This window comes from Falco peregrinus, chromosome 7 (genome assembly GCF_023634155.1).
Source record: "Falco peregrinus isolate bFalPer1 chromosome 7, bFalPer1.pri, whole genome shotgun sequence".
Lineage (NCBI taxonomy): Eukaryota > Metazoa > Chordata > Aves > Falconiformes > Falconidae > Falco > Falco peregrinus.
The window spans coordinates 82,950,372-82,969,801 of record NC_073727.1 but is presented as its reverse complement, the minus strand read 5'-3'; the positions used below and the strand labels follow the sequence as shown (position 1 = coordinate 82,969,801).

Sequence of the window (19,430 nt, the reverse complement as noted above, 5' to 3'; positions counted from 1 at the left end):
AATGCAGGGAACGGTCCACCACGCAGTTAGGAAAAGCTCTGCTATGAGCAATGCCATGGTGCCCTCAAGTGGATGCAAAACGCTCAGAAACCCGCTACAGCCCGCATCCTCCTGAGCCCGCTCCCGGCTCTCCGCTTTGCAACCCCAGCCTGTGCACACAGCGAGCCCTTTGCAATGCCAGAGGAAAACAATGCGCTTCAACATTAAAAGGGTGCCAGACCAAAAGTTTCTTGCTTACTTAAGATGAATGCATTTTGAAGAAATTATTTCATTTGGGGCAAGGGGTGGAGGGGGAAGGCCAAACAAAAAAAAACACCAAAAGCCCTGGTTGTAGCATAACCATCCTGATGTTTCCAAGGGGTAGGAAGAAAATCGAGGGGCTTTATGGCCCCACCACAGACTAAACACCATTGATCCTGATTCCCTTCCCAGATGCAGTATTGCCTTCCTCTGGAAATCAGCAGTCGATGCCAAATTGCCTGACACCAGCCCCTGTGGACGTGCTGTTCGGTCACCTTGCTATGCCAGCAGCTGCAGGACACTCTGTTCTGTCCCTTGCTGCCAGGAGGGGCCGTTTGGGTGAGATGGCCCTAGTCCGGGACAGAAGGGAGTTCAGGTGGACAGATGTGAGCCACGCAGTGCCCCAGCCCTCAGGAACAGGGAGGGGGCCTGGGTCTCCTCTACCTACCAGAGCGGACACAGACATGGAGGCAGGGGCAAAGACGCTGCTCTGGGAGGTCTCTGTCACATGCCAAGGGTGAAGGTGCAATCTGGGCACTGCATGAAGCAGATCTGTGAAACCAGCACAAGTCCTGAGCCAAGTACGCTGCTAGTCATCAAGAGATACCGCAACGTTTAACTGGAAACCCATGCCAGAATGGCCACTCTTTGTAGTAACATCACTGTCACGGCAGAAGATGGACAGAAAGCAGCAATAAAGATATTACCCTAAAGATAATCAGCAGTGAACTGGACATACAGGTTAACAGCACATTAGAAAAGACACAGGCCCCGTTCACAGCTTCCTCCTTCCCATGTTTGTTACAAATGTGCTGTGGCCTTTGTCATATCAGAAGGACAGAGGGGCAGCACAGGCCACAACAGACACCCTTAAAGAAGATGAGCAAGATCTCAAGAGGCTGGAGTGGAAATAAAAAGAACCTGATGCCCAGTTCACATAATTTTAAAAAATCCCTCATTTTTAAGACTATACAGTGAGCCTGGCCGAGCTGTCAGAGGTCCCAGGGCAAGTTATGCTACTGCTAGAGAAGACTCCAGCCATGGTGGGTGACGTAAAACTTCACAGTTATGCTTCGCTCATTTACCTCAGCTGAACACACCACGGGCAGAGCTCTGTTAGAAAAGGACGCAGGTGCTGGTGCACTTTCACACACGTGTTCAGCTCTTTTCACACGGCCTTTTCTGCAGAGCTGCTTCCCAGCCAGGCAGCCCCAGCCTGTCCTGGTGCCCAGGGCTCTTCCTCGCCAAGGCAGGGCTTGGCATTTGTCCTCGCTAAATGTTACGGGGTTCCCGTTGATCCCTTTCTCCAGGCTGCCCAGGAAAAGCAGCCCTGCCCTCAAGCGTTTACCATCTGCAAATCTGTTGAGGGTGCATCGCAATCGCCTCCTCTAGGCCCTTGAGGAAGATGTTGAATAAGACTCACTGCAGGACGAGTACGGAGCTGCAGGTGACCGTGAAGTACAACCTGTTAGCCACTGCCCTCTGAGCCCAGTCATCCAGCCAGCAGCTCACCCATCTTCTAGTTGTCCATCCATCCACCCAGTCCCTAATATCCTGCCTTAGATACAAAAGTATTGGGGGGGGGGCAGTGTCAAAAGCCAAAAGCCTTGCTAAAGTCAAGGTCAACATCATCCCTTGCTCTCCCCTCGTCCCCAGATCCAGTTATCTCACCACAGAAGGCAATTAGGCTGGTCAAGCGTGACAATCTTCTGAGCAGCTGAGGAAAGAACTGGCAATATAAGACTCTAACTACAGCAAACATTTTTATTAGAATGAGCATTCCTAGGTATATAAAGAAATCATGGTCAACAGGAGTCAATCAGAAACAGCTGTCTAGCAGGGCAGGAAGGAACGCAAACTTCCCTAAACCAGAAAACTTAGTTCAGAAACAGGTACCTAATTTAGCTCTCTGAATCAGCTGCTTTAGAGCATTCCCATGCAAAAGTATCCAAAACACCGATACAAATCTTAGTAAAGATTTAGCTCTTGAAGGAGGTAAATAAAGAACCTAATTACAGTAACTGTGAGGCATCGGAGTGCATGGGCATTGCAATCTTAAAACACCTGCAGCACATCGTTCAGCCCAAGAGGCTGGTTTTATGTGGACCAGGCACCAACAGACACCAGTAACCAGCGTGTTTGAGCAGAAACAGCAGCTCTGGTCACAGAGTGACGAATTTTAGACCTGTTCATTGGCAGACCAGTGTGTCTGACTCTGGACAACGAAATATGATCAATGGCCTCAAATATGCCTTTTAGACATCGCCAAAAGTCTCCGTGTGTTTGAAGTCAACACATGTAATTTTCAAATCAAACGCCAACACGGGAGAAATTCAGTGAGTGCAGAAGTTTCTCCCTGTGGATCCATCAGAAGTCAGCTAAAATACAATCCAGAGCCAGTACTGTGCCAGTGAAGTACTGTACAGCTCAGAAACAGTTACCAGAGCTGTAACCCAAAACAAAACCATACAAAAAAGAAGGAAAAAGAAAGAAAAAAAACCCCATAGAGCTATGAATACAACAGATTATGAACAACCTCTTAATGGCATATGAGAAAACTGTCAGTACAGGTAGAAACCTGTTTAAGGCAATCTAGACTCTGAATAATAAAATTATTTTATGTATGTAGATAATAGAGATCTAAGAAAGCTAAAAAACTATTTGTATTAATTTGAAATCAATTGATGGATTGAAGACATTGTCAAGACCTGCCAGTTTTATGCCAAAAATACAGGCCCATGCAAAGAAGAGAAGGGACTGGTGATACTGGCATACCAGCTCTTACACTAATGCCGGTATCGATTTGACACTAACAGGACAATGATATATTGCTGTAGAACATCACCACTGATGATAACATACCCTAACAAAGTACGTGACAACAGTATGAAGAGAAAACCACCCCACATATTGGCACTGCTTTGTTCCAACTGTGACCCTTTGGGACAGTGGAATAACCACAAAGGAAGCAAAGCTGCACTCTGGCTGCCAGTGGTACAGATATGATTATGGCACAGTCACAACACACATTAAAAGCTGGCAGTCATTAATACAAGGACAACCAGGAAGCAGTAATTAAGCAGAAGCACAACATTAAGCAATTAAAAGACAAAGTTATGATTGGGGCAAGCGGTTGAGCTTGGGGCGCGGAAGATGCAGCAGGACACCCTTCCGCTGAGGAAGTCTCTTTCAGTCAGTTCCTTGGTGTTCACTAGTCCTGGCCACAGCTGAAATGATCTTCCCAGGCCAGATCCGTGGCCACACCATACTGGCAGCAGCAGGAGGACGCTAATTTATGGTCTTGCCTCAGACCAGGCTCCTCAGGCTTCGGATTCCTTTCTGACCAGCAAGCGACATCCACGTCTGCCACCCTGGGCAGCAGCACTGCCTACAGGAAAGGACTGCTGTCCAGAGAACGTAGGGGCTAAACCAGAGACTGAGTATCGCTATATGCTACACCCTATGGGAGGCTAGCATCCTCAAAAAAATAGGATAAAAATGTTCAAGACACAACCTGGAGAGGGACATTTCTCTTTACCAAACAGCCCCTAAATCTGTAAGAGCAAAAGCCAGTCAGTTTTGTTTTAAGGATAGAAGGGTTGCAAGATTTTATTTTAAAATGCAAGTGATCACAGATTAAAATAAAGTGGCAAGACAAATAAACAAAAGCAGATCTAAGAATCTAAAAAAGGGGAAAAACTTCCTACAAAATTTTTTTCTCATCTAAAAGGTAAACAAAGATTGACCTTGCAAAGGATATTAAAACAAATAGGGTGTTCTCTCATACATAAAAGGCCACAGGAAAAAATAAGGACAATGTACAGATAACTAAATTTACATATAACCCCAAAAGAAACAAATTCTCTGCCTCAGTTTTCAGTGAGGGCCATAACGTCTCCATGGAGCAAAGGCAGGATGGCCACTGAAACTGAGCATGGTGTTGCACAACTCCACCATCCGGGAAGTGGAAGAGCAACTTCATTTGCACTCAGGCACTGATGGCCATCTCAGAAACGTCACTGCCCACTTGCCCCAGGCCGTTCTTTCCTCGGTCAGTCAGAGACAAAGTATTATGCTACCTGGACCTTAATTCTGACCTCAACAAGCTGCTCTTCGGTAATTCCAAAAGGATTAGCATATAAAATTACCAGTGAGACAGAGTCATTTTAAAGTGAATATACCATATTTGAAGATCGCCAAGATCAAGGTGTTCAAGGCAAAAAGGTGTTGATCTATGCAAGACTAAGTAGTCTGATCTCAAAAGTATGTCTAGATTTAAAAAGAAACATATGTAACAATAATGTGGAATGTGACACAAAATGGAGCTTAGGGTTACTGATGATAAATCGCACCCTACTAAAGAATTTCTTTCTTCCTGACAGTCAGGAGATCAGGATGTATTGAACATATCTTCACATACAGCTTTTGGCACAACAACTTCTTACTGGTTGAAATGGGGGAAAAGTGAACCATTAAGACAGGTGACAACATACAGTACTAACATTGGCCTTGCTCACCACGTGGCTTTGGATGTCATCCTGCTGTCAGAAAGAAATCAGAAGCCTGAGGAGCCTGATGCAAAGCAAGAGTAATTTCAGTCGGCTGAAATGAGGTTCTTAGATCTCCTTCAGAGTTTGAGGATCACAGCTAATATTGTCATTAATGACAAAACCAGCATTCCAATGAAATTTATCATTACCTCTGCCTTTACCATCCTAAATCCAGGATCAGTAATTTATGTCTAGGTGGTTATTTTCACAGACGGGGACAAAATTCAGTTGCAGTAAACTCAATCATACAAAAAGCAGATCAAGCACCTAGAACCAAAGCCAAAGTGTTGCACTTGTGTGCTGTGAGCTTAGCAGCTAGAGGTTAAAGAGGGGGGGGAGAGGAGAAGAAAAAAAAAAAAAAAAAAAAAAAAAAAATCCAGAGCGCTGTATTAGTAATTTTGATTAGTTACCGACCACAACTGCTTAAGCCAACAGAAAGGATGCAGCCTAGGGATTGTACTCAGAACAGTATTCCCTGAAGAGACAAAGCAGCATTATTTCCCTCTAAAAGGCATCCAGTGAGACTTCCAAGACAGTTTTCATTTTCAACTCATCTTCTCTGAACGTGGCCAGCCAGGATGTGCAAAAGGGCAAAGACAGGTTACTAGGTGGCTCAGGAAAACACTACAGAAAAGCCTGACTCACTTAGCCGAGCAGAAGGGAGGCTGGGAGAAAGCAGGAGGGCACCAGACACTCACTTCCCAGACAGGCTCTTGACAGCTCACAAGGCAGAACGGTGCAGACGCAGCACCTCTGTTTCTGCTTGGGCTGTTCTGTTTCATTTTGTTGATTTTGGGAGTTTTGTGGTTGGTTGTGTTGTTGGTTTTGTTTTCTTTTTTTTAAATTGGATTGATTCGCACCAGGAACTATAGTATGATTTCGCTACGCAGGGAAATTGACGCTTTATCTTTTCCTGTATTAATAATCTTCATCTTTCTTTTATGCTTGCCCTGTCTTAGGGAAAGGAAATTCTTCATTATTAGGCTACGATGTTCTAAGAGATGCTCAAGATGAAAATCAATTAACCTCTGTGATACCTTATCTCAATAGAGACTTCAAGCTATTATTATAATTGCAAAATTAAGAGATAAAGATATATATTTCAGTTAATAAGAATGAGCAAGTCTCCACTTGTAATGACTCTTGTTTACTGTAAGCAGGTAAGATGAATAAGCTGTTATGGAAAACGCATTGGAAGTACTAGGTTTGGATGTACAAGTCATGCATTAGCAATGTCTATGGATTAACTCATTACACAACCAGGCTCTATGCACATCCCTTCTGGGAACATAGAGGTTTTGAGACATAGTCAAAAGCAGGATGCGTGATATGCAGGGAAGTTTACTTTTCACTAATCTTCCATGAAGCAGAACCTCCCTGAACTCAAAAACATGCTTGGCCAGTGGCCGAAGGGGCAAGATGTAATGCTCTGATACAATGACAGACCACAAAGTGAACAGTAAAGCTGTGGGGTTCCTCATTTTCCAGCAGGCTTACTCCAGATCTTGAAAGGACCTTAATTCCAGGACGTGGAGGCATTAACGCTACGAACGATGGCAGAAGTCTACCCAAACGATACCGGGCGCCTTTCAAAAGTGAAACCCAGAAAATTTTGAAAGTTAAACTGAACTCCTTGAACTGGCATTTCCCCATGAAACCACCACTGGAGAGCTTCCAGCTATTGCCCTAAAACAGGGAATAAGGACTTGCATATAGTAAAGTGTGAGGCAAGGTGCTGTGGGAAGGCTGAGCACATGGAGAACCGTGCAAAAGGAGGGCTAGTTAAACAAGTTTTGCAGGACTGGTTATAGACCTGCCCACATAGGAAAGCCCCACCAGTCCGCCAGAGTGGTTCTTGGAGCGTTGCCACCTACACTAACCTGAGCTGCCGGCAGGAATTGCTGCCAGCATTACCAGCAGGCTATGTGCAAAGCGTGAATTCATGTCAGCTATGGCAGTATGTGGCTATAGGCCGAGAGGAGAAAGGTACAGCACGAAGGGGCCTAAACACGAACCTGTAAGGACCAAACCTGAGGACCACAGCTCTAACAAGCAGACCTGGACTCTGCTCCTACCGTAAGTGCCGTAGTTGACCACGCTGCTACTTGTTCCCCTGTAGCCTTGCACCCAACTTGCAAAAAAAGTCTTTGCCATGACCCCAGCTCCCAGGCACCCTGCTGAGGGACAGCCTGTGATCGCGGCAGGGAAGTTAGCTACAAAACTTGAGTGACTGCTTGAGGCAGCGGCTCCGGCAGAAGGTGGAGAAGGTGGGATGACAGATAACATCGTACAGATGTGGTCAAGCCATTGATGGTACACAAAATGCTTGTGAGAACATGACAGCTTGACATGTTTGGTTGATGTACCTAACCAAATATATTTCAATGCCACTTGTGAAAACTGGCACGTTGACAGGTGTGGACAGTGATATCAGTGATCTAGTACCCAAAGAAACCCAGGTACAGGGCTCCAATTAAGGAATCTAACTGTTGCAGGATGGGTCAGAGGAAGAGGCGGAATGGTCCAATATCCTTTTTCAACATGAACCCTTTCAGCAAGATAAGTGATTCCATTTTTGGCAAAAAATCCCAGATGCTTGGGATCAGATGTTTAAATGGAATTTCCAAGCCAGAGATTACATCCATACCACATATACAGTGCCAAGAATATTAACCTCCTTGAGCGCGTCTCATCTCTTCTGGAACATGTGTATACCTTTAGCTTCCACAATATCCCCCACCAGCCTCATTTCAAACGTAGTTACATTTTGCATACTAAACTGCAGCACCTTCCTTTCATCCACTTGAAAATTCTAATAATTTCATCAGCTCCTATCCCTGTGCAATACTGATTTCTCCCCTCCAGCACCCTGCAAGAGTGATACAGTTTCCTACAAGGAGTCATATGGCTTGCAGTCTTGTATGGAAGTTGTTCCATCTCTTTGGACACCTTCACTGGATCTCTCCATATTCTCTAGTTTTACTAGATACTTCTCAAGGACTGCAGACAGCATTCACACCAAACACATTTATATTGCAGCACATCAATGTTTTATTTTCTTCCTTTCTGAATAATTAATATTGTAATTGGCTCCCTTCACAGTACAAGGGTTAGGCAAACATTTTCAGAAAACTATGCATAATGCAGAAGAACCTTCCCCAAATACTGCTCTGAAGACCCTGTTATATGCATATTAGGATACTTTCCTCCCATGTGAATTCCTTTGTATTCTGTCAATGTAGGCTTTCTTCTGCCATTCCATCAATAACATGAGGTTCTTCTACCTGTTTTCCCACAGGAAGCTCTAAGTTTTATTTTTCCCGAAGACTCCTGTGTCAACAATCCATCTGCCATTTAACCGTAAGATTTCTTGGCTCCTTGACCCACTTTACTGGCAATCTTCCTTAGGTGCGAATGACTGACTACTTGCTCCATAGCTTTCTTTCACCTGTTTACACTTGACATTCTCCTCTGTCTTGGCATAATAGCTTCTTTTCAGAGCTGCTGAAGGACCTTCCATTAGTAACTTTTGAAAAATCCAAATATGCCATATACGAGTATCATCATGGAAAGAACCAAGTAATTTGTAAGCATTATTTCTCTGCAAAAACCTCTCTAGATCATGTATCCTCTTCATTCCACTTTTTAATGTATTTTCTCCCTTTGATTTATTTATTACAGATGTCATACTTGGTAGTCTAATATACAAGCACCAATATTCTTGAAGACCAGTACCACTTTTACTACCATCCATTTCTGTACTCCTAAGGCTAATTTAAAAATCACAGAGTATGATGTCTAGCACAACTACTGCAAACTCCTTTAGATACCAGTCAATACTGCCTGGGCCTGGAGAGCTGATGGTGCTCATTTTATCAGCTGCCCTAAAAAGCTCTTACTGGCACATCAATTTCAAATAGTTCCTTGGACTCTTGCAAAGAAGGGTTCTGACATGAAAAATTTAGTTCCTCTGCTCTGAACACCAGCGCAGGCAACTTACTTTGCTTTTCTGCCATCTTCTCTTCCCAGAGAAGATGAGAAGCAAGAGCAGCAACAGCATTCTCTAACTCAAGCTGAGCAATGTGCCAAAAGCCAGCATTTCTCTGAATCTTCATCTGCTTTCTCCAAAACCAATTATTTCGCCATGTTTGCATTTCCCAGCATGCACCACCACGGTTAGGAAATGTCTTTACCTTTGTAGTGCCGGACCTCTGCCGAGTATGAAGATCAGACTGAAAAGAGATTCAGGTGGACACACCTTTGAGTCAGGTGGGTACCCAAGTCCTGCTCAAGACTCAAAACTCCTCCTTGTCGCGTTACTGAGGTACCTTGTCCGTGGGTACTTTCACCTGTAAAAGTCACCGAGACACTACAGTGCTACCGCTACCCATGCCAACAGGCGTCAGCAGCTTGTCAGACAGGAGCACCTGGCTGCCTGTTACCCAAATCCACCATGAATCTGGAAACCCTGCCTCAGCATCCAAGTTCCTTGAAGGCACTAGGCCACCAGATAGGTCCAAATCACAGGTAGCAGGGGCAGGCACGAAGTTCTGTTTTGCATTGCAGCGCAATACCTAACACGTTCATCAGCTAAGTGAAACACAAAAGCTGCCGGCCTTCCTCCGCCGGCCTTCCTCCGCCGGCCTTCCTCCGCCGGCCTTCCTCCGCCGGCCTTCCTCCGCCGGCCTTCCTCCGCCGGCCTTCCTCCGCCGGCCTTCCTCCGCCGGCCTTCCTCCGCCGGCCTTCCTCCGCCGGCCTTCCTCCGCCGGCCTTCCTCCGCCGGCCTTCCTCCGCCGGCCTTCCTCCGCCGGCCTTCCTCCGCCGGCCTTCCTCCGCCGGCCTTCCTCCGCCGGCCTTCCTCCGCCGGCCTTCCTCCGCCGGCCTTCCTCCGCCGGCCTTCCTCCGCCGGCCTTCCTCCGCCGGCCTTCCTCCGCCGGCCTTCCTCCGCCGGCCTTCCTCCGCCGGCCTTCCTCCGCCGGCCTTCCTCCGCCGGCCTTCCTCCGCCGGCCTTCCTCCGCCGGCCTTCCTCCGCCGGCCTTCCTCCGCCGGCCTTCCTCCGCCGGCCTTCCTCCGCCGGCCTTCCTCCGCCGGCCTTCCTCCGCCGGCCTTCCTCCGCCGGCCTTCCTCCGCCGGCCTTCCTCCGCCGGCCTTCCTCCGCCGGCCTTCCTCCGCCGGCCTTCCTCCGCCGGCCTTCCTCCGCCGGCCTTCCTCCGCCGGCCTTCCTCCGCCGGCCTTCCTCCGCCGGCCTTCCTCCGCCGGCCTTCCTCCGCCGGCCTTCCTCCGCCGGCCTTCCTCCGCCGGCCTTCCTCCGCCGGCCTTCCTCCGCCGGCCTTCCTCCGCCGGCCTTCCTCCGCCGGCCTTCCTCCGCCGGCCTTCCTCCGCCGGCCTTCCTCCGCCGGCCTTCCTCCGCCGGCCTTCCTCCGCCGGCCTTCCTCCGCCGGCCTTCCTCCGCCGGCCTTCCTCCGCCGGCCTTCCTCCGCCGGCCTTCCTCCGCCGGCCTTCCTCCGCCGGCCTTCCTCCGCCGGCCTTCCTCCGCCGGCCTTCCTCCGCCGGCCTTCCTCCGCCGGCCTTCCTCCGCCGGCCTTCCTCCGCCGGCCTTCCTCCGCCGGCCTTCCTCCGCCGGCCTTCCTCCGCCGGCCTTCCTCCGCCGGCCTTCCTCCGCCGGCCTTCCTCCGCCGGCCTTCCTCCGCCGGCCTTCCTCCGCCGGCCTTCCTCCGCCGGCCTTCCTCCGCCGGCCTTCCTCCGCCGGCCTTCCTCCGCCGGCCTTCCTCCGCCGGCCGGGCAGATTTCGGTCATGGCTCAGATTTCGGTGGATGGCTCAGGAGTCCCTCTACTGCGCAGCAGCTGCTGTGGTGCTCGGCACTCAGCCATTGTGGAGGGGACACCACTGCCTTCTGCTGCACAGAACTGTGCGCCCATAAGTTAGACCCCCGTTGTATGAACATCCAAACGCTGTGTGCACAACAAATTTTACCCCCATTAAGAGTATTTCAAAATATGCCACTCTGCAATAGCAGGATCAAGAATTCTATCCCCTACAGAGTCACCAAATGCAACAAGCATCGTGCACTCATGGTACAAAACAGCTTTCTGCCAAACTAAGCACACAAAACAAAGAATGCAAAGACAGAAATATTTTATCCTTGACTTGACAGCATTAATGGTTGGAATTGATCTTAAAGGTCCTTTCCAACCTAAACAATTCTAGGGTTCCATCCAAGACCACAAAGGAAGCAGGTATCAGTGACAAGAATCGAATTTGTATTTCCTTAAATATAGTTACTTAATTGTACTTTTAATTGGGCTTCAACAACTATGTAAAACAGGGGAAAAAACTTGAGACAAAGACAAAGCACGCAACAAGCAGGTATTCAAAGTTTACATGCACTTACCAAGTAACATGCACGTTAAGTCGGTACAGAGACAAGCCAGAGATTTTTACAACACTGCAAGGGTCAAGACCTACATGTCCTGCTGTTTAATCATTGACCATTTTTTTGTGTTTAATAAGGGTTCCGTGGCACCACTATTCCTCATAAACGAGTCATCTTTTTCATTGCAAAAGCTGCCTCTGTTTTAGCAATTCATCTGATTAGAGTTGGCATCTTGGAATTGCATCATTGTTTAGCTGTGGATATTCCACCTGCCAAGGGGAGGAATTGAGGTGAGGAGTCAGATTTTTATCTCATGTTTCATTTCAGCAACTCCCATGAAAATGTATGGGCAGGCTGTGCAAGGACTCGTGTTTCCATACAGAGGTACACCTCTATATTCTACAAGTAAACACACATTGCCCGTTCCATCCTTTATAGCCTTTATCCTACAAGATTTCTCTTTCTATTACATGGAGCAGTGAGCAAACAAGGGCATACTCTGCAAGCTCACAAGACAGGCTTCATGCTTTTGGTAGGTGGGCACAGATAACTGAATTGGGGGGTGATACAGGCAGCAAGCAGGAAGGGAACACTTTTGTATTACCAGTTTAGACACTTCCATAGCCAAAACACATCTTCTTTCAGCTAAGTATAAGGTACAAATACAACAAAAAGTAGTATTTGTTTTGTCCCTGCTGCTGAGAACTCACACAAGCTGAGGGCACAGCAAAGCAGTATGGAAGTGTAGACAGCAGGAAGGAAGCAGCTTCCCGTTTTCAGCTCGTACTTGCTGTAACCGGCACCTGCAAGGATTAGCCTGTGACCCTTGCTGAGCTCAGAGGTAAGCTAGGCTTCAGAGATGGACTAGAACTCAAGTTTACTTCAACTGTTTTATTTTTAATTTGATGTTTATCACCACTCCCAGAATTAGTTACCTGTTTAGCATGAAACCACTATTAGGTGCTTAAGGAATGAACAGATGCCTATAGGAGGGACCAAAATAGAGTGACAAGTTGACCACTGACCTTCAGACTAACTCACGCCCTGCTCTGCATTCTCTGCCGTTAGGGGTTTAACCATTCCCCTCCCACTCGGCCACACGTTCAGCAGCAGGAGCTCGGAGTGCCCTCACCAAAGCCAGATGAGAAGCAGGAGTCTGACTCCTCCAGGGCTACGGGGATAGACTTGTCTTCCTCCTTGGCCAAGTGTCCTGGGAACAGGGAGCTCCGCAAGAGAACTGCCTCCTTTTCTTATATTTGTGAAGGACTCAAAGCTGGGTGCTGGCACACTGAAACAGACTATAAGCAGCATAGCCTTCAAAACTTCCACTCCATTTCGGCTTTGAATTCCAACTATGCATACAGCTGCTCAGGCTGAGTAAGGCTACACCCACCCACAAATAAAGAGGTCACCCTTCTGCCGTCAGGCTTTTCTTAGTGTTAGCTGCCGAGTAAAAGTTTTTTGGACCACAGTATTAGATTTAAAGGTTGGAAGTTTCCAAACCCATTTTTCAAACAAATGTTACTGAAGGGAACTTACTGAAATGTTCTCGTTTACCTTTCTAGTCTCCGTGTAGCTGTGGTACCTCAGTATTAGTTGATACAGCGTTATACTCTACACGCACCAGTAATGCCAGTTAGAGACATACCGGGTTTAGTCAGCCCTCTTCTCGCCCCATTTTGTACATACACGATGTCCCGAACCGTGGCCTTCAGGGTGACAGCAACGCATGACAGGCATTTTGTAACCTTGAGAAAGCTTCAGGCAGCAGCCTCTGTTACCCAACATTTCAGACTGGTATTTTCTCTCCTTTAAAGCTACTCATGCATAGCTATTCTGTACTTCACACACACTTTAAAGGGCCCAGCAGAATGTAAAAAGGGAGATGGCTGGCTGTAAGCAAAAAAACAACAGGAATAGACTGAGGGCTGGTTAAGTGGCAGCTGCCGAAGTAGGCAGACATGTCTTGTAGCATATAATTGAGACAAGGAAGGAGTACAAATCAGTTACCTATTTGCAATGGGAAATTTTTATTTAAAAGGGATGACTGATAACAACCCACTGCCTCTCATCAGCCCCAGTCCTCTTTCATAAGCTCCCTCTCGTGCCAGCTGTATTTCCCGTGGGTTCTTTAGCAGTCATGGAATGAGAAAGGATTGATAAACCATACCATACAACAGAAAAAAAAAGAGGCATGTAGCACTGCTTCTCTGCGTATTCAACATTAACCACAGAAGCAAAACAGCAGAAGTTAACAATTATAACATTCAAATAATTATGCAGAAATATTTCAAGACCTGCAATCTACACAAGTAGTCGCGAGACATTTCAACAGTAACTCTTTGTGAAAAGATGTTTCTGTAAAGATTTTCTTCACAAGTTTTCCTCTGAAGAGGCTGATACTTCTTTTTCCCCTCTCCAGAGAAAGTGGAGACAGTGTTTCACTTCCCATGCCATAAGTAGTTTCCCAAGCTATCTAGAATCTGAAAGGTGCAGAACATTAACATTTTTTCTTTAGTTGGTTTATGCTTCATAACTAACATCTATATAACAGACAAGAGGAGTGCAGTTAGCCTATGTACTCAGTATGCTTGAAATACCACTGAATTTCCACAGGAGTACTAAAGTCTGGATGAAAAAAAACCCCTAAAACAGAACCAACCAAACAAAACCAGGACCATTACAGGGAACAAGTCTTTTAACATTTTTTCCCCCAAGAAATATGGGATACCTCCCCCTGTCTCTGCAGATAATTCAGACTCCACAATCTGTTTCATATAATAACAATTAGACCAACAACAAAGTCAAGTTTATCATTCCAAGTTTGCCCTCACAAGGGAGATGCGCTGTTCCTGCTTATGCCCCACTACTGGGGTGCGAACACATCCTCTGCCCTCCGTTCCAGCCCTCCCCCCAGCCCAGGCCGAGGGGAGAAGGGCTGGTATCAAGAGTAGTTCCCTCTCCTAATCACCCTCCCTGTGTAATCCGAAGAATCACTGCTAACCTGGAACAAAGGAGGGCAGGTATTCAGACAGAAACGCCACAGCCCAGAATAATTCATGCTCTTTTACAAGCACTTGCTCTGTCACAGAAGAATACTCCTAACTGGCATATGAAGGTGGTGAGGCTTTAAGTTTTGAAACGCAAACATTAAGCAGACACCTGATGTTACAGAAATACTAACTGTCATTACAGAACTTTTTTAAAAAGTATTTGAATTGTTTTGCTGCTTTAGATATGAATTAAAAACAAAGTTTCCCACCTATCAAAGGGTGCTTTTATTATATTAGCAAGCTTTGAAAACTCATTTAAAAACCAAAGTTACTAAGGTCTGGGGAAAATACAATACTTCTGAGTTTCACGTATCATTTGAGATCCAAGTGTGTGCTACTCTTCTCTCATTCTCCAGTTCTTATAGGGCTGCAAAGTCATCAAAAGCTGATAAATTAATGGCAGGAAAGACAGCAAGAACTCACTGTTCCTTCAATATTGCTGTTGAAAGAGGCATTTACAATTCATTCTTTGCTATTAACTTCAAAAGCAAGACATTACAATAGTGCTACGAGTGATACCAGTTAAGCTACTATTGCTTAGTGTGCAAGCGTAGAAAAAGGTTATGTTGTGAACTGAAGAATCAAGCAAAGTACAGTGCTACTCTGCATCCAGATCACTGCAGAAATAGACGCATCCTCCAGGGATAAAAGGTAACATTTTCTTCAACTGAAGTTGTCAGTAAAGAGCAGTCCCCCATAAACACTGAAGTAGAATAGAACACGTAGAACAATATACCTATTCCTACAGGTGTAAGATAAGCTTACCTACACAAAGATAACGTAAAGGTATCTCAGCCCAGCTAATAAACGTGTCAAGGGCAGTGGGAATTCCCCTCTGACCCGGTCAAACCAAATGCTATGAAATGCTATGAAATCCCACATCCTGAGAAAAGAAAACACAGCTACCCGGTAGTGTTTGCTTACAAATGCTCAAAGTAATTTTTGAGAGTTCTCTAGACTCCAGCTGCATTTTCCGCAGGCAGTAAGATGTGTTGGCTTCAGTAAGCCTTCAGCCACAAGGGTGACCGGTTTTGCTCTCCACAGACAGCTGACCTAACCGACCTACCAGATGGCATACAGACAACAGAAGTGCCATGAACATGCACCTGCACCAGAGGCAGAAAGGATTTCCAGGCAGTGGATTTGTGCTCCAGTGCTTGGATAAACAGTGATACTTCTGTCAGAGAGTAAAACCTGGTAGTCCATGCTAGACCACCTCCCTTCTTCAGAGGCTTTACAGACATTTCACAGTACTGTTACAGGTACACGTTACCAGGTAACCAGGAGCACCATCCCACTCATTTTCAATCCTTTAAATGTTTCAAGAGTCATGGAAATAAAAGCTACAAAAATCAACTGGTAGGAAGATATCAGTGAAGCCTAACGTTCCAAGACCAAAAAGAAAAAACCATGAAATCCTGTGATCCAGGTAATCTGAAGAAAAAAAGAAAAAAAATACTTAGAAGGGGTGAAAAAGTGATATTTAAATGTATGCTTACAATGAACAAAACTCCCTCACATTAGACCTTTGAGAAGGATTACATTACAATACCTTTTTGCAATATCAGTTATCCAAACAAACACAGATTACAAAAACTATCCAAGAGTTCTGAATATTTCAATGCCTGTCTGAAGCTAAGATAACGTGAACTCTGTAACATAAAAGGCTGAAATTATCAAGCAAAGCTCCCCTAGTGCTGACCTTTGACTTTTCCCATCCCTGATCAAGAAGTACATCATACTCTTGATTCACAGAGATAAACAAGGAAAGAGCTACTTTAATAATGAAGTTTAGCACTTTACATGAAGGGCTATTATGAAGGAAAAGCAAACCAGGCTAATTCAAAATACTTGATCAAGATAAAGAGCTGATAAGCTCCACATTTTAGAAGGTATCCAAGGACAGCATAGCAGCTGTCATGAAACCGAATGCAAGATATTTAAAAAAAATTTTAACACTGATTTGAGAACTAGTTGAATGCCAGAGCTCAGAGGGTTGTGATCAGCAGCACAGAATCCAGTTGGAGGCCTGTAGCTAGTGGTGTTCCCCAGGGGTCAGAGCTGGGTCCAGTCCTGTTCAACTTATTCATGAGCTGGAGGGAGGGAGAGAGCGCACCCTCAGCAGGTTTGCTGATGGTACAGAGCTGGGAGGAGTGGCTGACACACCAGGAGGCTGCGCTGCCATTCAGTGACACCTGGGCAGGCTGGAGAGCTGGGAGGAGAGGAACCTAATGAAGCTCAACAAAGGCAAGTGTAAGGTCCTGCACCTGGGGAGGGACAACCCCATGCACCAGCACAGGCCAGGGGTGACCTGCTGGAAGGCAGCTCTGCGGAGAAGGGCCTGGGGGTTCTGGGGGACAGCAAGCTGCCCACGAGCCAGCTGTGTGTCCTGGTGGCCAAGAAGGGCAATGGGATCATCCTGGGGGGCATTGGGAGCAGCGTCACCAGCAGCTCAAGAGAGATGATCCTCCATCTCTGCTTGCCCTGGTGAGGCCACACCTGGGGTGCTGTGTCCAGTTCTGGGCTCCCCAGTTCAAGAGAGACAGGGAACTGCTGGAGAGGGCCCAGCGGGGGGCTATGAAGATGGTGAGGGGACTGGAGCATCTCCCTTCTGAGGGAAGGCTGAGAGAGCCGGGGCTGTGTAGCCTGGAGAGGAGAAGACTGGGAGGGGATCTGGTCAATGTCTACAGATACCTTAAGGGCGAGTGTCCAGAGGAGGGGGCCAGGCTCCTTGCAGTGGTGCCCAGCGACAGGACAAGGGACAACGGGCACAAACTGCAACACAAGTAGTTGCAACTGAATGAGAAAGAATTTCTTCAAGGGCAACAGAGCACTGGAACAGGCTGCCCAGAGAGGCCAGGGAGTCTCCTTTGCTGGAGACATTCAAAAACCTTGATGTGATCCTGTAGAACCTGCTCTAGGAGAACCTGCTTTAGCAGGGGGCTGGACTAGATGATCTCCAGAGGTCCTTCCCACCCCAATCATTCTGTGATTCAGTGCATTTTAGAGAGCTTAGTATTAATGCTTTTCAAACCAAATTAGTGATTTCCAACCATCATAAATATTAATGGATTTTCTACTTAAAATTTTGAAAAGCATATTTGATTTATATAATAGCATTTTAAATGGAGGAAAAGCCATTTTATTTATATAACTTCAGAACAGCACTGACGGTTGTACCGTGCCACTTAGTAGAAACAGGTCAAAGACTGGATAATCTTCACATGTATCTAACAATACCATCACTGCTTATATAAACAGGGTACTTATTTCCTTAGTTATGATCAAAGCTGAACACAAGTACTTGTTGTCAAAGGCAAAACAGCATAATACTATGTGTTCATGTCATAGGAGATATTTCAAGAGATATCTGCGTTACGTACATCTATTATCATTTTAGGAACTACTACTTTTTAGCTTCAGGACATAAGAGCTTGAAGATTCTCATACACTTTTTGTATTCCAAACACTGTAGCATTTTGTAAGTTTCAATGATCATAATCATCAACTAGCATTTTCCATTGTTCAATCCAAGTGGCAAGCAAACAGTGAAACAGCCCACATTGAAAAGTGTTCAGTTAAATTTTTTTAATGATCTGCAGTATTAGGCAACAGAAAGAACATTTAAAAATGTGAACTTTATGCTGAGTGTCCTTTTAAAAGCCAGCAGCACAATGTATTTTTTGAACCAACCAGACATCTGTTTATCCTGAGTAGTACATCATTTTGTTGTCCGTGATTTTTGACTCCCAGGTTTTGCAAATGCTGATACATCAAGACTTTTACCACTGTTGCACTGTTCATATAAAGTCTGAAAGTTAATAAAAACACAAGCATTCAGGTGAACACAGTTGTATTGCACACTGATTCAAACTATATCTTTGTAATATTACCACTTGAAGTTACCACATACTGAAATATTCCAACCTCCATGCTAAATTTTTTCTATCATAAAAAAACCAAGACAGCTTAGTTGTACCAGTTGTAGTGCAACGTAGCACCTCCCAGAAAACACAAACTCTGATTTAGCAGCATGAGCAAAGGTATAGAGCTTCACAAGCTGGCTGAAAACAACCTAATTACCAACATTTAAAGCAAAGTTTAGTCCATTAATTGTCTCTGATGTAGAAACATTAGCATGGAAGAAAAGCGGTATTTGCATGCTCACAGTGAGCAACATTTATAAGCGACAGGAAAATCAGTGGCCACAAACATAGCCACATCACATTAAGAATAATCTCTTGTTCACCTCATACTTAAAAAGGTCAGGTACAACTAGCAGTGTAAAGTGTAAGCAAACTTCTTTAGATTTACTCTATGCATACTGAATTTGCTTTCCTCCCCATGAAAGCAGCTTTGCGTTCCATCTCAACTTGTTATTGATTTGATCACCATCACCTCTTCTGAGAGATGATGGAAAGAATTGAATCATTGAAGAGTTATCAAGCTTGTCCTTCAGGCAGTAAATAGAGAGGCTGGACTATTTCAACATACAGGGACTAATTTACACATAGCAATGCATTAACAGTTAATCAGTTTCCTGGAAGTAAGAACAGCTGCAGTCTAAAAGCTTGCACACTTGACAGATTTAGATAATTTTTTCATAATGATGGTTCTTAAATTAGAAGACCTACTACAGTTCTTGGGCAGTTGAAAAGTAAAGCAGCACTGTAAGTACTGTTTTAGGAAAGAGATGCTAGGGCAGTGGGTGATTTGAAAATAAAGCAGTACAGATATACTGGGAAGTGGAAAGGAAAAAAAAGCTAAAATCAAGATTACCATCATCCTTTCAACCCTTCCCATTCGGGAGGACGTAGAGAGATTCCACGTGCTTGCAAAAAACCCACTACAGTGCGTAATGCCTTTCCAGCTGTGGTTACAGCTTTGATAGATGTATCCTTTCAGCTTCTACTACCAAACATTCTAACTTTGTTTGCATGAACATGTACTACTACACAAAATAGAAAATGTACTTACCCGAGCAGCTCTAGAAATAGAGTTGGGAGAATTCAAGTCAACAAGCTGGCCAAGGATACGTTTCATTTCCTCTGTTGTTCCTTTTGCATTTGCAACACCTGCAGTTAATTGAATGAAGCTGAAGTTGTATACAACTATGTATAGGTAGCAGTGCAGTTTGTAAGAGGTTTAAAAATTAAAACACTAAAGTCTTTCCCAGAATACACACAGGCACCAAAAAAAATACATTGTTACAC

General features: G+C 45.5%; 2 protein-coding genes across 2 annotated transcripts in view; both read right to left on the bottom strand.

Annotated features, from left to right (window-relative positions):
* Positions 1 to 9,380: 9,380 nt before the first annotated feature.
* LOC129784946 (uncharacterized) lies at positions 9,381 to 10,586 on the bottom strand. Its single transcript, XM_055811261.1, has one exon. The coding sequence runs from the start codon at positions 10,584 to 10,586 to the stop codon at positions 9,381 to 9,383; it is 1,206 nt and encodes a 401-aa protein (XP_055667236.1).
* A 2,584-nt stretch (positions 10,587 to 13,170) lies between these two features.
* The window catches only part of TTK (TTK protein kinase), a 40,939-nt gene continuing 34,679 nt past the window's right edge, over positions 13,171 to 19,430 (bottom strand). The window contains exons 22-24 of the mRNA XM_055809462.1: positions 19,195 to 19,292; positions 17,911 to 18,028; positions 13,171 to 15,651 (exon numbers count right to left, since the gene is read on the bottom strand). Of these exons, the coding sequence (XP_055665437.1) occupies positions 17,939 to 18,028; positions 19,195 to 19,292 (188 nt within the window). The 3' untranslated portion in view covers positions 13,171 to 15,651; positions 17,911 to 17,938. The remainder of the gene's footprint in view (positions 15,652 to 17,910; positions 18,029 to 19,194; positions 19,293 to 19,430) is intronic.

What these genes read in the sequence shown, in the direction of transcription:
- LOC129784946 (XM_055811261.1), bottom strand. Translation starts at nt 10,586, where the DNA reads ATGACCGAAATCTGCCCGGCCGGCGGAGGAAGGCCGGCGGAGGAAGGC.